Here is a 17,326-nt window from a genome sequence, read left to right on the forward strand (position 1 = left end):
GTGAAAGGGGGGGGGTAATCGCCATGCCGCGAGTGTACATCGGAAGACTCGGCTATCACGTACGAGAGAAGGATCTCCAGCGGTTCTTCGGGGGCTATGGCAAACTACTAGAGATTGATCTAAAGAACGGGTGAGCTAATTCCCCACACGCAAATAGTGTGATTGTTCCCCAGCGGTGGCACGCATTGCTCCGACTGAGTGCGCAGTGGGCGCCATTTTGTCCTGCATGCTGTGGGGAGAGTGCGTAGGAGTTTTGTGCATGGGAAGTGCCTGCTGGGTAGTAGAAAAGAGATGAAGTCTATGAATAGGGAATGCGTGGGAAAAGGTAGAAGGCGCAAGGTTTAGGTGCCAGAGACGGGTTACTTAGGCAAGTCTGGGGCTCGAAATGGCGGCCCTGCTGCTGCCTCGCACGTGACTACGGTAGGGGCTTCTTATTGGTTTAGTGTCTTGTTGTGGCTGATGCATTTTTTGCCCATGTGCCTCCCATGGAACTTGTAGGTTACTCTGCTGAAACACAAGTGATAAGTGATGTATCATAGCACTGGCTGCAGCTCTCCAGCCTCACTGTGTTTTGGGAGATGACAATTGGACTGTAGGCCTAGTGGCTATTATAAGACTTATGGGAAGTTGTCCTTCAAATTGGCTTTTACTAAATCCCACACAACACCCCATTGCTTGTTCATATGATCATGTCCACCACAACTTTTAAGCTGACATAAATACAATCTTGTTTTTTTTTTTTTTGCCCTCTGGAGTATATTGATGTCCAGTGGCCCATCATGTTAGGACTTTATTGTTCCATTGTTCAGGGGTGGGGGTGGGCTCTGTGCTTTCTCTAATTGAGGTTTATGAAGTCATATTGGTCTTCTTGGAAGGGGTTGGTTTCCTTTTTGTATGATGTAGAGAGGGATGTTCTGAGACCATTTGCATTTTTTATTTGTGGTTTTTGGGTTGTTTTTTTTTTTTTTTTTTTAGTCCGTCGCTGTCCAGTTTGGAATTTCGGCCATCTGGTTGCTAGGGTCCCAATTCCCCTAGCGATCATGCACTGCTTTAAATAATAGACTGGAATATGAATAGGAGAGGCTTGCAGAGAAATATGAGCAATGAAAAGTAGCAATAGATAAAAATACTTTTGTAGCCTTAAAGAGTACTTGCTTTTAGTTGGGGTCAGTGGCCCCCCTGTTTGAATGCTGGAAAGAGTCAGAAGAAGAATTTCAAAACTATGTAAAATAAATTACGAAGACCAATTAGTTGCTTAGAAATGGCAATTCTATAACATGATAAAAGTTAACCTTCTAGAAATGTCAACCTTAAAAATCACATTTTGGTTGTTTTGTTCACTATTTTTACTACTAATGACTTGCTTTTGCAGAATACCCAAAGCCACACTCCACTAGCCCCTAAGGTATTTTGCTTAAAATAAGACTCAAGCCTGTCTCTGCTAGTTCTTGCATGAGAACACATACTGCCTGTAATTCTCACTGGGCAAGATCGAGATGTCAGATCTACATGTTTGTGTCAATAAAAACCTGACGAGCAAAACAAAGACCATTATTCTCACTTTTGTTCACTTTATATTCTGTGCCATTCAATCGGTTACTTGGCATATATTTTATTCAGTTTTCTTTCTAGCTAATCTCTTGCTTTGGAATTGCGCATTGCCTTCGTTTTCTTATATAAAGAAAAAAGTTAATCATGGGGAGCTGCCAATTTGTTAGGCAACCTCTAGTGAATATGAACTCGGACCCCTGGCTCAATGCTCCTGCTCGTGAGTAGTAAGTATTCTAGAAGCCCACTTGCTGCCATTTTATTTTCTGTCCCAGGATCTTTACTGCCGACCTGTGTTATGCACTAATGATGCTGAACCTTACCGCTAATATAATTTCATTTACCAGATCCAGTTTTTTCCTTTGTCCAGTTTTTTGTGTGGGGGAAATGTTATTTCTCATGGACACTGTACTGGTTCGAAAATACCGATTTCAATGACTGATGTGTATTTTTCAGGTACGGCTTTGTGGAATTTGAGGACTCGAGGGATGCTGATGATGCAGTGTATGAGCTAAATGGCAAAGATCTGTGTGGTGAGCGTGTGATTATAGAACATGCCCGGGGCCCACGGCGAGACCGAGATGGATACGGCTATGGAAGTCGCAGTAAGCATTGTATTCCTGGCTAGCAACAACTTGAGACTTCCCTGCATATCACTTTCAATACTGGGATTCATTCTGTTCAAACCTATTCGTGTGCTGGTGTTAACTGAGCCTAGCTGTTTATTTTTTGCAGTGTGAGGCCGGATGTTGGGAAACCATGTGATCAGCAATACCTTTGAGACAGGGCCTGCTGAGTTATCGGAGCTTTCCCCCAGGGCAAACAAGCTTGTCACCTTTGATAGTGCCTGGGACTATTGTATAAATCAACCCCATTATGCCCATGATCCCCACTGCTCATATACCTTATTCTTCTTTGCAACCCCATGGGGTACCTGACTTTTTAAATAGTGCTCTGTACCCCCAGATAGCAACCCTGTTTCCTGGGTTTCATACAGTCTTGTTTTTAAACTGCTTTTTCAGAGGTGTTTGATCCTGCAGCAGTGTCTGACAACATGCAGAGCTGCTAGGGTTAAACTGCAACCCAAAAACATACAATTTACATACACTGACAATTAGCGATGCACCAAATCCACTATTTTGGATTTGGCCGCACCCCAGAATCCTTCATGATAGATTCAGCCGAACACCAAACCAAATCCTAATTTGCATATGCAAATTAGGGGTAGGAAGGGCAACACATTTTTTACTTCCTTGTTTTGTGCCAAGAAGTTGCACATTTTCCCTCCCCACCCCTAATTTGTATATGCAAATTAGGATTTGGCCGGGCAGAAGGATTCAGCTGAATCCTGGATTTGGTCCTATTGACAATAGAGTGCTTGACATGTGGCTCTTTAGATTTTCAGCTATATGGTTGGCAAGCAGTAATGTCTGCGACCTGCCATATACCACTTGTAATGGCACATTAAATGTAAAGTCATGGCTCCTGTCATAAGGTTAAAAATAATGAACTGGGAACCTAACCGCAGTTGTTGCGTTGATGACCATTTTGCTGCTATTTGTGCTTTTAGGAGCAGTAGTTTGCTATGCACACTCTTCTTTGATATCCGTAGAATGGCTGAACAAAGCTTCTATGTTGCTGCCATTTTATTCCACTTTATAACAATGTAGTATCTGTCGGCAGAAGGGTTAAGTGGGAATATATATATATATATATATATATATATATATATATATATATATATACATACACACACACACACACGCGCGTATGATCCTGTTATCCAGAAAGCTCAGAATTATGGAAAGCCTCTCATTTTATCCAAAGTATGCAAATTTTTAAAAATGTTTTCCTTTTTCTAATAACAGTACCTTGTACTTGATCCAAACTAAGATATAATTAATCCTTATTGGAAGCAAAATCAGCCTATTGGGTTTATTTCATGTTTACATACTTTTCTAGTAGACTTCAGTAGACGTTCCAAATTACAGAAAGATCCATTATCCGGAAAACCCCAGTTTCCGAGCATTCCGGATAACAGATCCCATACCTGTATTTTGTTTTTTTTGGGGGGGGATGCTTTATTTTTTATCTTACCTCTCAATCCATTTATAGACATTTGAATAGAGTATGATGAAAGCTTAAGTCAACCAAGAATTTTTATGCATTTGAGGGAAATATGTCGGACAAATGCTCTGACTGTCTTGTAGTTGCTTTTACAAGTGCACTAGTTTGTGGCATTGTGATGCTTGTACCCAAAAGACGAAAGCCCAAAGTATACTTGCACATTTTAATTTGTGCAAATGATATCATTGACAAACAAATGTCATTGGTAATCTACTGACAGGTAGTATTGAAGGCAGTTGGTCCTTATTTTTCTTCCCTGCATGCATATGGGTTCCATGTTGGCTGAGACTGGTTTGTATTATCATTGGCAATGGAAGGGAATGTGGTAAGATAAAGAGAAGCTTCCATTTTACATAGGACATATACAATGATCAATTGACATTTGACACATGGATATTTCCAAGCCTTCAGTTTCACTTCTACGGACTAATCATTTTTTTGCCCCTTTGCTGACGTAAGATCCTTAGTAGGCAGTCTGTTAATGTAAATCAGCCCTTGGGCGCAAACTCTTCTGTCCCCTTGCATTCACAGAGCTGCGTAGCTGGGAGGAGGGGGATTGTTCTTTTGGAGGGCGGGACATGGTGTTTTGGTGTACGGAAATAATTGTCTTGTTTAACTTGTATATTCTTAACCTTTTTGCATGTCGAATTCCAAAATCCATTTTTAACAGTCCTTGATGTTTCAATTTGAAAGAGACCAGTGGGGGCTGAGACCATTGAGGCTTAAGATGACTGCCTTTCCTGGTTGGCCTTTCCAAACATTGTGTGACCCTTGCCCTATGACCCTTTGGCTGACCTTACCGGAAGCCATGATGACAGCAGCCTATTGCCATTAGACGCAGGGTGATGGTGAGGATTCCAAGGGTTAGACGAAATCGGATTTAATCTAAAATAGGTGTCTTCTCATGAGTGTGTTCCAAAAGCAGTCTGTTATACCTCCTGCCTTAATGTAAACAGTGACTGGCAATTCAAGTAACATTCCTGTATAGAAATGCATGTACATTTTGTAATGCCTTCCAGTTGTCTAAACCATATAATAAAATGCTGTGGGTAGACGTTGGCGGAGTGCATTCACAGAACAGACCCTTTGAAAAACAGCAGTGTGAAGTCTATAACACCACATCTCTGCTGCTCATTCGCCAGAATCACGGCCTGAAAGGAGGTTTTTTTAAAATTTTTCTTTAAATGTGCAAATTTTATGTAAAGCCCTCCCAGAAAGATTTAGGTAGTCTGCATGTGTTTAAGTTTGGGCACTGATTACACTTTCTATGTGCAATGAAGGTGGATACAGAAACCAGAGAACTGGCAGGGACAAGTATGGTCCCCCCGTGCGCACAGAATTTAGACTTGTCGTGGAAAACCTCTCCAGTCGATGCAGCTGGCAAGATCTCAAGGTGAGTATTAAAGGAGAAGGAAACTACCGAGTCAGTTTATTGCCAATAGATTAACCAAAATAGTGCAAGCTAGAACACTATATTTATTCTGTAGAATGCTTTACCATAACGGAGTAACAGCTTCTAGAAGCTCTGTTTGTTTAGGATAGCTCTATGCTCAGATTACAGCAGGGAGGGGGAGAGAGGAGCAAAGTGAGCATGCTCATGCAGTGCCCTGGAGATTTAGGGTCTGACCACACGAGCAGATTCGGGAGATTAGTCACCCCAGCGACAAATCTCTTCGGGATGACACTCACCCAGATATGCCTTCTCCATGCCCTCCGCCGGCTAAAATGAAAATCGTCTGAGGGAAGGCACACAAGGCGCTACGTTTTCTGAAGTTGCCTCACACTGGGGCAACTAATCTCTCCAATCTGCTCATGTGGCCTGACACTTGGGCTAAAAGAAGGAAGTCTGATACAGAAGCCCATGTGTATACAATAGAAGGAAAGACATGTGGTGGTTCTGCAGTTGTTATGCCTGTTTGGGTTTCAGACCTGGCTGATTTGAAAATCCCTGTAAAACAAGGAATGCATCTGTGTTTCAAGCAAGAACAATTTAGCCTATTAATCAAAATAAAAGGGTTTACATATCTGTATATTTAAAATATATATATTTTTAGTATAAAGATTACTTTACCTTCTAAAGTGGTAACATTTTAAAGTGCCCTTTTCAATGTGGCTGGGTTTTGCTAGGGTTACCCAAATATTGGTTGCTAATTCTGCTGACTTCACTTTTCTTAGGATTTTATGAGGCAGGCGGGCGAGGTGACATACGCTGATGCCCATAAGGAGCGTGCCAATGAGGGGGTTATAGAGTTCAGGTCTTACTCTGATATGAAGAGAGCTGTGGAGAAGTTGGATGGCACAGAGATAAATGGACGCAGAATCCGGCTAGTGGAAGGAAAGACTCGTCACAGGAGGCCTTATTCTGGTAGCCACTCCAGGTAACTTTTATAAGACTTCTCTACAAGTCTGTCTAAAGTAAAGTAACACTTTGTATTGTTGATTTCTAGATTCCCTTTTGGATATTAAAACTGTAGGTTAAAAAGTCAATATATTTGAAATGCATTTCACATTTAAATTGACAATGTTTTGGTCCTTTTTTTTTGCCATCTCGCTGCTGCATGTAATTTTAGGCCACCATAAGGGAGAATGCTTGCTGTGTTTTGTGTGGACAATAGTCTGGCAAATTTTTTAGAGCTTTATAACAGTTTGCGTGATCAATCTTCGTTTGTCTGTCAGCTTTGTTAGAAAAATCTGGCTGAAGTAATCAAGATGGCGCTACTGTGTTAAGTTTACTCCCTAGCAACCCATTGCTCTTAAAAGGGTTCTTCACCTTGAAACACATTTTCAGTTCAGTAGGTTTTGTTCACCAAACAAAGACTTTTTCCAATTACTTTGAATTTGTGACCATTTTTCTCAAATTAAAGGGTAAAGTTTAATTTTTCACCTTCTATTTTAAATTGATATATTTGTTGATACATTTGTTATCTTTGTCCCTGCTCAGCAGAATCCATTGGTTTCATTAAATGCAGCTGTTAGAATTGATAAAATAGTTGCCAATATTCAGCAGATGTTGCTGATCAACTAAATGTAGCAAATTGTAACAGTTCATAATGCTTCTGGATCACTGAACTGCCAGACTGAAACCACAGACACAAACTAGTGATGTGCGGGTCGGGTATAACCCACCCGAACCTGACTTCCGGGTTCCTTTTATAGACCAGGATGGGGCAGGCAGACAAATCATTTAAGGCATGGTATGGCTTGGGGGAACTGCTGCTTTAGTAGGTTTCGGGAAATGGGGTAAGGAGGACCAGGTGGCTTATGGTGTATTGGTGGTCCTGCAGTTCCAAAGGAAAAGGGATCATTCTGAAGGTCACTCAAATGCTAAGAGGGCAAGGTCTCGCATAGTATGTTGCACTATATAAAGATACACAATATGTTACTAGATAGCTATAATACATGCATATATGCCCCACATGTTACTCTTTCATTCCGTCGATATTGATGGTTTTATATTAAGCACAAACTCTATTCCTTGACCTTGTATTGCATAGGAAGAGAGTATACTGTCTTTTTTTCATAAGCTATTGTCACACATGACTTCACAATCACATTTTATTGTACAGTTCTATGAATTTTACAGAGTTTGACTTTATTTTCATAATCCTTCTCATGCAGATCACGATCTCGTAGCAGGCGAAGATCGCGCAGCAGGAGTAGGCATCCTAGCCACAGCAGGTCCAGGAGTCAATCTCGTTCACCTGCCAAGAAAAGCCGGTCTCGTTCCCTTGCAAAGAGCAGCCATTCACAGTCACCTGGAAAGAGCCAGTCCCGGTAGGTCTCCGCTAAAGTTTTTTTAACCTTCTTATATTTTTCTTAATTGATGTACCCTATAGTAATGTGTTCGCTTTTTTCAGGTCTAGATCAAGATCCAGAAGTAAAGAAAGGTCAAGCAAGCCAAAGTCTTTGCATGGTTCACAATCACGTAGCATATCCCGAGGAAAACAGGACAGATCTCGTAGTCGCTCTAAAGGCCTGGTCGAAAGGTCACGCAGTAGATCAAGAGAAGATTATGTAAGGTCTCGCAGTCGCTCCAAAGGCATGGGTGAACGGTCTCGTAGTTGGGCCAAAGTTAAGGATGACCGATCACACAGCCGATCCAAGGCTAAGGATGACAGATCTCGTAGCCGATCCAAAGTTAAGGATGACAGATCTCGCAGCCGATCCAAGGCTAAGGATGACCGATCTCGCAGCAGATCCAAGGATGACCGGTCTCGCAGCCGATCCAAGGCTAAGGATGACAGATCTCGCAGCCGTTCCAAGGCTAAGGATGACAGATCTCGCAGCCGATCCAAGTCCAAGGATGACAGATCTCGCAGCCGATCCAAGGCTAAGGATGACAGGTCTCGTAGCCGATCCAAGTCTAAGGATGACAGAGCTCGCAGCCGATCCAAAGCTAAGGATGACAGGTCTCGCAGCCGATCCAAAGCTAAGGATGACAGGTCTCGCAGCCGATCCAAAGCTAAGGATGAAAGATCTCGCAGTCGGTCTAAAGATGAAATGTCGCTCAGTCGGTCCAGAGAGAACAGGGAAAGATCGCGCAGTCCATCAAAAAGCAAGCATGACAGATCTCGTAGCCAAGGCAAGCATGAGATGTCTGGCAGCCGGTCGAAGAGCAAGCGTGATAGGTCTGGTAGCAGGTCAACAAGCAAGCAAGAAAGGTCTAACAGTCGGTCAAAATCCAAGCGGGAAAGGTCAAGTAGTCGCTCAAAATCCAAGCGGGAAAGGTCAAGTAGTCACTCACAATCCAAGCGGGAAAGGTCAAGTAGTCGCTCAAAATCCAAGCGGGAAAGGTCAAGTAGTCGCTCAAAATCCAAGTGGGAAAGATCCCGTAGTAGATCAAAGAGCAAGCGGGAAAGATCCCACAGCCATTCCAAAGGCAAAAGAGAGAGATCACGCAGTCGTTCCAAAGGCAAAAGGGGTAATTCTGAAGGTCGTCCCAATGCAAAGAAGGCAAGGTCTACTCGCAGTCGTTCCGGATCCCATTCTCCACAGCAGAATGGAAAGGGAGGTGCACGATCCCGCTCCCAGTCTCCTCTTCCAGCTTCTAGTAGCAAGGAGCGGTCTCTCAGCCCTCTTCCTCGAGCTGCTTCTGCTTCCAGTTCTAGGTCTCGCTCTAGTTCTCGAGAATAGAATACTGGCATGCAATGTCAGTAAATGTGTCCAAGCCCAGTACTAGAACTGTGGACCAACTAACATCTTGATGTATAAATGCAGTTCATTTTGCTCAAGTTAAACCTGTCAGGGAGTGCTACGTGCTGATTTTCATTGCATTGTTGAACTGTTTGTCTGAACAGGTCAATCTAATTATTTAGGTATTGATTGTTGTCCATTGGGCTTTTTCCCACTTGTTTTTTTTACCCCTCCCTGATGCTCCATCTGGTACATAGAGAGTGAAAAAGTTGTTTCCTACCATGACCTTCCTGGAATAGGGTTTAGAACTAGTGACTGCCATTTAGGATGCTATGATTACTCTGAATGTCACCAAATTGTTTGTGCTGTTATTCTCGAATTAACCATTTGGGCTACTGATGAATTTGATGCATTTGGGTGCCATATTAAATCCTGGGGCACCTAAATTCTAATGTGTGATAATAAACTAAAGTTTATGTGATGAGATACCTAATTATATGCTAAACTGTCTGGCTCATATGCATTCACTTCAAATCCAACTTATGTTTACCTTCATTCTTTATCCACCCAAAGTTTTGGGGCACCCTGTGAAGTTGCTGAACTGCCATTCAGAGGGTTAGTACATTTCCCAAGTCATGGCTGCTGACATTGTAAGGATTTCTAAAGCAGGTTTCTTTTTTAGTTAAATGCTGTAACTACATAATGAGCAGAGCAAATAAAACTGCTTTTCCAAGCATATTGGTTTGTCCATACCCCTTGTCTTGGAAAGCGGTCATCTAGATCCTAGTGTGGTATTGATCACTCCTGTGAATTGCTGAGCAGAGAGAGCTAAGAGCCTTTGCCTATGATATGGTATGCCTATGATACCATACACATGCAAAATCATCACTGTTTCTTGGCTTAGCTGATCATCATTTTATGACTCCATTTATGTTTTGTTTTTTTCTAATGGGGCCACCCACATGTTCGGACATTTAATTACATGAAAAATCAGTCTGTGTGGCCATTATAAGGATATACAACTGAAACTTAGGAGGCATTTTTAGCTAAATGCAGGCAATATTTTGTGCTTAAGATGTTGCAGTGTTTGTGCTATAGCTCAGCTCAAAGTGCGTATAGTAAGCCTGTGCTGCCCAAAATTAGCATATAAAACGTCCAATGTTTGGGGGTTGTATATTAAAATGAGAGCTTCAGAGAAGTTTGTGGAGCTATTGGGCAGTGTTGAAAAAACATTTTTTTTATAATTGTGCTACAGACTAGGTTGATATGTCTAGTATTTGTATATTGTTTTATTTAGATGCATTAATAAAAGTTGTGAAAGAAACACTCATGCTTCGCTTTTATTTATTTTTGTGGGTGCAGCCGCACACCCTCACCTATCATGTTTGTCGCACCATAATCTGGACCAATGGCTTTCCTGTCCTAAAACAGACAATGGGGGCTGGACGTTTAAAGGAAAAAAACGACTGCCGATTAAAGGGGACCCGTCACCCCAAAAAATTATTCAGAATCCTATTATCACATTGGTCAAGCAAAATGAACTTTAATTACAATATATTAATTATATGAATCTTTCTTCCTTTTGTGCACACTGTTGTTAAGACAAGCCTTGCATCATCTCAGAATCTTGTTTGTGCACCAGAATGGGGGACCCGATGTCCATCCCCATGCCCAGGCTACACAATTAAATGGTAAAGAGAACGGGGGAATGTGTGGAGAGCAGTGACATCTAGGAAGTGCTGAATGGAAAGTGACAGTAATTGTCTGCCCCGCCTCTGACTAAGGTAAGAGGAGGGGCAGACAATATTTGATTGAAAGTTGAGATTTTTAAATGAACTTACAACAGCTATGAATGCTTTAATAAAAATAGAAATTGGATTTCATGTTTAATTTGAAATATTATACAGATTTTTGTGTCTGGGTGACAGGTCCACTTTAAAGCCGTTTTTGAACTACATGTATGTGCAGAACTCCTGCTGACTATATGCACGGACTCATGGTATAGAAAGGTTAGATCATAGGCACATGCAGGATGCTATTCCACAGACAAGGAATTGTTAAAAGCTGTTTTTTTACACACTTCCTTCCGCTGGGACTTGCTTACAAAGGTCTTTAAGCAGTTTAAAATAGCGGCAAATCTGGCGTTCACATGGTGTAAAATAACAGACCTTGATAAATTTGCCATTTATTTCGACTGTATTTTATGTAAAAAATCCAGATCTAAAAAAACGATTTCCTGTAATAATAAAACCGTACCTTTTACTTGATCCAAACTAAGATATAATGAATCCTTATTGGAAGCAGAACCAACCTATTGGGTTTATTTAATGTTTACATGATTTTATAGTAGACCCTAAGGTACGAAGATCCAAATTAGAGAAAACCCCAGGTCCCAAGCATTCTGGATAACAGGTCCCATACCTGTATAGTAAATAGGCCCCTAATTGTTTCTTAGAGCTGCAATTTACGAGTCTGATGTCACACTGTTCGTCTGATTTAGCTGCAGGCCCATCAATAGATACATGCATAGTGATGAGCGAAGAGTTTTCCCCGCAGAAATGACGCCTGTATAATCCAATTGGTGAAAAATAAAAATTGTCGCGCGGCAAGAAAAAAAATTTGACGCCCATGGACATTTAAGTGGATTTTTAACAAAGCAAAACTGGTCAGATTCGCCCATCAACAATGGTTGTTTTTCTATTGTGCCGATTGCTAAGGCAAACAGCAATTGTTATGCTGCATGACAGATTTTTCAATATGCCCAGTCCCCAAACTGACTACACATTACATACATTGTGGACTGTATTGGCAAAACATTGCTTTGCGTGATATTTGTATGTTACTGGCTTTACACAAGCCGCTTTCTTGTAAAAGGATAATTTGGCAAATCAGGTTTCTTGGATGGCACCTTTTCAGTTGGTCTTCATTATTTTTATAGTTTTTTGTTTTTGCCTTCTGACTCTCCTTTCAAAAGGGTGACACTGGCCCCAGCAGCCAAAAAATGATTACTTTGCAAGACTACAATTGTGTTCTCTTCCTGTTCAGCTTCTCTCCTGTTCATATTCCAGTCTCTCATTCAAACCACTCCCTGGTTGCTAAGGTAATTTGAACGCTAGCAACCAGATAAGTACTGAAATGCCACACTGGAGAGCTGATGAACAAAAAAAAATAGAATATCTAATCTATTGGACGAGCGATAGTGCGATGCAATCTCCTGACCTGCCACTAACTATTCAGATCAAATAAAGTAGTAAAAGAACAGGTCAGTCGATGTTCTGCCTCTGACAGTCGTACGTAAGCTATGTTTGACAAAAGCTGGCAACAGTCTCCCACTGATATCGGCAATACAGGCAGAGATATTATCAGTAGCCGACAGAGGAGGGGTGGGCACAAGGTGTTTGCAGAAGGTTGCAATGGAACAATGTATTTTTGTATTTTGCAAACAGTCTTTCCTGCTGTGGAAAGGTGGAATCCATGCATGGATTTCATAACTGGTAAAGTGGAAGAATTGGAATGGCTGGACATTTTCACACTATTAATGTAATTTAGGTTGAAAAAGGATACAGATGAAGCCTAACTGCTAGTTTATCCAGGCAATGGGGGAAAAAAAAGATTAATTTGAGTCCATTTGGAATAGTCGCTTGATTACAAAGTGCTTATTAAAGGAACAGTAATACTAAAAAATTTAAGTGTTTTAAAGTAATGAAAATATCATGTAGTGTTACCCTTCACTGGTACAACTGATGTGTTTGCTTCAGAAACTCTACTATAGTTCATATAAACAAGCTGCTGTGGAGCAATGGCGGAAATTGAAAAACGGCTATATGGCACAGGTTAACTAATGGATAATAGACACCATTCAGAGCTTATTTGCTATCTGCTGTGTAACCTGAGCCTTTTCTCCTTTGAATGGCTGCCCCTATTGCTACACAGCAGCTTATTTATATAAACAATAGTAGTGGTTCTTAAAGGAAAACTATACACCCAAATTGAATACTTAAGCAACAGATAGTTTATATCAAATTGAATGACATATTAAAGAATCTTGCCAAACTGGAATATATATTTATATAAATATTGCCCTTTTACATCTCTTGCCTTGAACCACCATTTCGTGACTCTATCTGTGCTGTCTCAGAGATCATCTGACCAGAAATACTACAACACTAACTGTAACAGGAAGAAGTGAGGAAGCAAAAGGCAGAACTCTGTCTGTTAATTGGCTCATGTGACCTTACATGTGGTTTGTATATGTACACAGTGAATCTTACGATCTCAGGGGGCGGCCCTTATTTTTTAAAATGGCAATTTTCTATTTATGATTACCCAATGGCACATACTACTAAAAAAGTATATTATTATGATAATGGTTCATTTACATGAAGCAGGGTTTTACACATGAGCTGTTTTACTCGGTATCTTTTAATAGAGACCTACATTGTTTGGGGGGTATAGTTTTCCTTTAAGCAAACACAGCAGTTTTACCAGTGCAGGGCAACACTACATTATATTTTCATTACTTTTATTTTTTGATGTTACTGTTCCTTTAACTGAAACAAGCAATTTTTCACATACTTCGCTTTTGTGGATTCTGTTATGTCGTTTGTATTTCTAAATTACACTGTTTACACTGCAAATAATTCACTCTACAATATAAAATTTCATTCCAGAACCAGCAAGTGTATTTTTCTAATTTGAAATATTGGTGATTGCCATCTCGGGTCATTTTGCCTGGTCATGTGCTTTCAGAAAGAGCCAGCGCTTTAGGGTGGAGCTGCTTTATGGCAGGCTGTTTCTCTTACTCAATGTTACTAAATGTGTACCAGTAGACCTACAACTGGTGATCAGTAGATCTCAAGGCAGCCAACAAACCTCTTGTCTAAAGCACCCTCCTATTTCTCTAGTCGGCCCTACTGTCAGTGCAGACGTTAGGGTTTTGTCTTCATCACCTCTGGAGGCAGGACAGAAGAATTGATGTCTCTTGGCCCCTCCTACTGGTTATATGAGCTGGCTCCACCTCTCATCCTCAGTTCTTTTGTCCTGCCTCGGAGGTGTAGGACAGACTGTTTTTCTCATATATATTTTTTTTTTCTCTCCTTCCTTTCTTTTACAGCTTCATTTTTATTACACTGTACTGTTAGGCACGCAGAGCTGCCGTTTTCAGTGTATAACAGGAACCAGGAGGACGTGGATTGCAGGCTGACACTCAAACTGAACACGCAGAGCTTTTCATGAGCAGCCTAGCAGACATGCAGAATCGTGCATGTGGGACCCAATGGCACGCAGAGCTGTCTAAATGGGTTGCCTCACATGGGCCCCAGGGCCCACTTTAAACGATTGGGGCACTGTGGACGTGTATTATTACTACACGGATCGTTCGATTCGCAGAACTGTCTTACACAGTGTCTTCCCTCTATGCGCCAGTACACCCGCGCAGGGACACACTACAGGGCGCGGCACACGCTCCAGGGGCGCGGATTGCTAAGCAACGCCAGAATGCCAAAGACTCTATGCGCTAGTATTTCGCGCCATTCCCGGAGCGTGTTAGACGTATTGACGTCAATGTCGGGCGCCATTTTAGATAACCGCAACTAGGTTTACAGCGCCTCCGGTTTCCCTCCGCTCATTACACTGCCGTTTCCGACTTGGCGGCAAACTCCGACTAACTACCACAGACGGCTGCAGGCACTGCTGCACTCACGCACACCAGCCTGACAGAAACGTGAGTTCATTCTCAATTTACACCGGTCTTACTGACCACCAATATGGAGAAAGCTGATTCTCTGAGGGAACTCAGGGACGAATTATTATCCACTAAAAAGGTGAAGAAGCCTGACAAACAACCTAAATGCAAAACTTGCAAACATTCCTTACGGAAGTCTGAAAAAATATACTGCTCAGACTGCAAGAAACCTAGGGCAGAGGAGACACAAGAACCTCCTGTGCTTTCCCCACAACCTGCTCAAGCCCTAGCTTTAGAGGGATCCAATTCTGTTCCAAATACCCCTCCACCAGCCATTCCTGGTACTTCACAACCTAGGGTGGAGACTTCTCCAGCCATGCCTTGGGAACAAATTAATCCATCTCCTGTACATCCACCTGCACCCCCTCAACTTGGAGAGTTTTTGCAGTGGATCATGCACACTGTTCAGAATCCACAGGCTCAGACAGGAAAACATTCTAAAAAACTTAAAAATCGAGTCCCTGAATCCTCAGCCTCAGAATCTGAGGAGGGGTTAGCCTCAGACTCAGAGGAAGATAAACCCCCCTTTTTAGAATCCGAATTATCTGACCATGCACACTCATCCAACTCTGACTCTGATGATGATACTCCATCTGCAGCAAATCCAGATATGTCAAAAAAATTACTTAGGGAGATGCTACAAACTTTAGAAATCAGGGATGAGACCGTCACTCTATCTAAGGCTGATAAACTACTGGGAGTCCATAAAAAGCCAAAGCAAACCTTTCCTGTTTTCGGTGCTATTACACAGGCAATTGAGACCGAATGGGCTCAACCAGACAGACGCATTGCTCTCACACAGAGATTTTTCAAAACATATCCTGTACCCGAGGATTATCAAAAGAAATGGGATAAAGCCCCTAGGGTAGATTCAGCGGTTGCTCGCCTATCCAGACAAACCGCACTGCCTGCGGAAGAAGCCGCATTCAGAGACCCACTAGACCGCCGCATGGAATCTACTTTAAAAAAGAGCATATGTTCAGGCGGCAGCAATTTTACGCCCGGCCGCAGCATCGGCGGGATTATCTCGCACGGCCAAACATTGGGCACAGGAACTTACACTACACCCACCGTCGTCTCAACAACAACTTCAGTCTGTTAGGTAGATAGGTTGAGTTCTACCTTAGCATTTTTAGCGGATGCTGCCATGGAAGTAGTGAAGTTGGCGGCCAAATCAACTGCAAACATTGTTGTGGCACGTCGTGCACTCTGGCTACGACATTGGTCGGGGGACACCGCTTCCAAACTGAGACTACTGTCACTTAAATTCGCAGGAGACTCTTTATTCGGCCCAGACTTGAAGCAAATTATCGCAGAGGTCACAGGGGGTAAGAGCACTTTTCTACCCACGGGAAAAAGACAGAAATTTGAGATGTCAAACAGAAACCAACCCAGACGAAACTGGACATCCCAAAGTAGGCCCTTTCGGCCCTTTCGGTCCACCTTCAGGTCAACACCATCAGATCAGGGTAACAAACGGCCCAGACCCAGCTGGCACCAACAAAGCCGCACGAATAAGAAACCAAACACACCTAAACCCAACTCCGCCTGACTCCCAGCAGGGACTCAGTCCGCAACAAATAGGGGGCAAACTCCAGAGATACCTAGGAGAATGGCAAACACATGTATCAGATTCTTGGGTACTCAGCATAATTTGTCAGGGTTACAGAATTCCTTTCACTCCTCATCTACCACAAAGGAGGTTTCTTCCGTCTTCCACCGCTCCACACAGAGAACACTTGCTTCAACAAGAAATTACAACACTGTTGAACACTGGGGTGATAGAGACCGTTCCAGAACCCCAAAGGTACAGGGGGTTTTACTCAAACCTTTTTCTAGTACGGAAGAAGGAAGGAACCTTCAGACCAGTTTTAAATCTCAAGCCACTGAACCCTCTAGTCGCAAATCAAAAATTCAAGATGGAATCAGTCCGAAGAGTAATTGCAGCCATGGAACCAAATGTGTTCATGACTTCGATAGACTTACAGGATGCATACTTACACATTCCTATTTACCCAGAATCCCGAAGATTCCTACGGTTTGCCATCAAAGACTCACACTATCAGTTTACAGCATTGCCCTTTGGGCTTTGTACTGCTCCACGGGTATTCACCAAAGTGCTATCGCCAATAGTGGCTTACATCAGATCACTGGGGATCCACATAATCCCTTACCTGGACGACCTTCTCATTCTGACCCCTTGTGCTTCACAGGCAGCCAAAGACACAACAACATGCATACGAGTCCTTACTCAACACGGCTGGCTGATAAATCAGCCAAAAGGTGTTTCTTCCATCAAACAAAGTGGAAACTCTGACCTCCACCACTCACGCTTTCCTGACCGCGACAACTGTTTCGGCAGAGGACTGTCTTCGTCTTTTGGGGTTCATGGTTTCCAGTCTGGAGGCCATTCCCTTTGCCAGGTTTCACATCAGACCACTTCAGCGCAACTTCCTTGCTTATTGGAACAAAAACCACAGAGATCTACAACAGCAAATTCCAATAAGTTCGCTCAACAGAGCCAGTCTAGTATGGTGGACAGTACCAGACCATCTACGACAAGGTCGAAGCTGGGCAAATCCCTCGTGGGAGATAGTAACCACGGATGCCAGCCTACGGGGCTGGGGAGCAGTCTACAAACATCACACGCTTCAGGGTCTGTGGACACCAGAAGAAGCGTCCTTACCAATCAATATCTTGGAGCTTCGGGCAGTTGTACTAGCTCTACAGAGATGGACACCTCTACTACAGTCCTTACCAATCAGAATTCAATCG

The 17,326-nt window shown here is 42.4% G+C and overlaps 1 protein-coding gene across 2 annotated transcripts; it reads left to right on the plus strand.

The window, feature by feature from the left end:
- srsf6.S (serine/arginine-rich splicing factor 6 S homeolog) lies at positions 1-10,132 on the plus strand. Of its 2 annotated transcripts, NM_001086178.1 has the most exon segments (6): positions 1-130; positions 2,005-2,153; positions 4,956-5,068; positions 5,851-6,053; positions 7,294-7,449; positions 7,533-10,128. In NM_001086178.1, coding segments are annotated over 6 exon segments (2,004 nt in total). In that variant the 5' UTR covers positions 1-23; the 3' UTR covers positions 8,809-10,128.
- Positions 10,133-17,326: the final 7,194 nt, after the last annotated feature.

This window comes from Xenopus laevis, chromosome 9_10S (assembly GCF_017654675.1).
Source record: "Xenopus laevis strain J_2021 chromosome 9_10S, Xenopus_laevis_v10.1, whole genome shotgun sequence".
Classification (NCBI taxonomy): Eukaryota; Metazoa; Chordata; class Amphibia; order Anura; family Pipidae; genus Xenopus; species Xenopus laevis.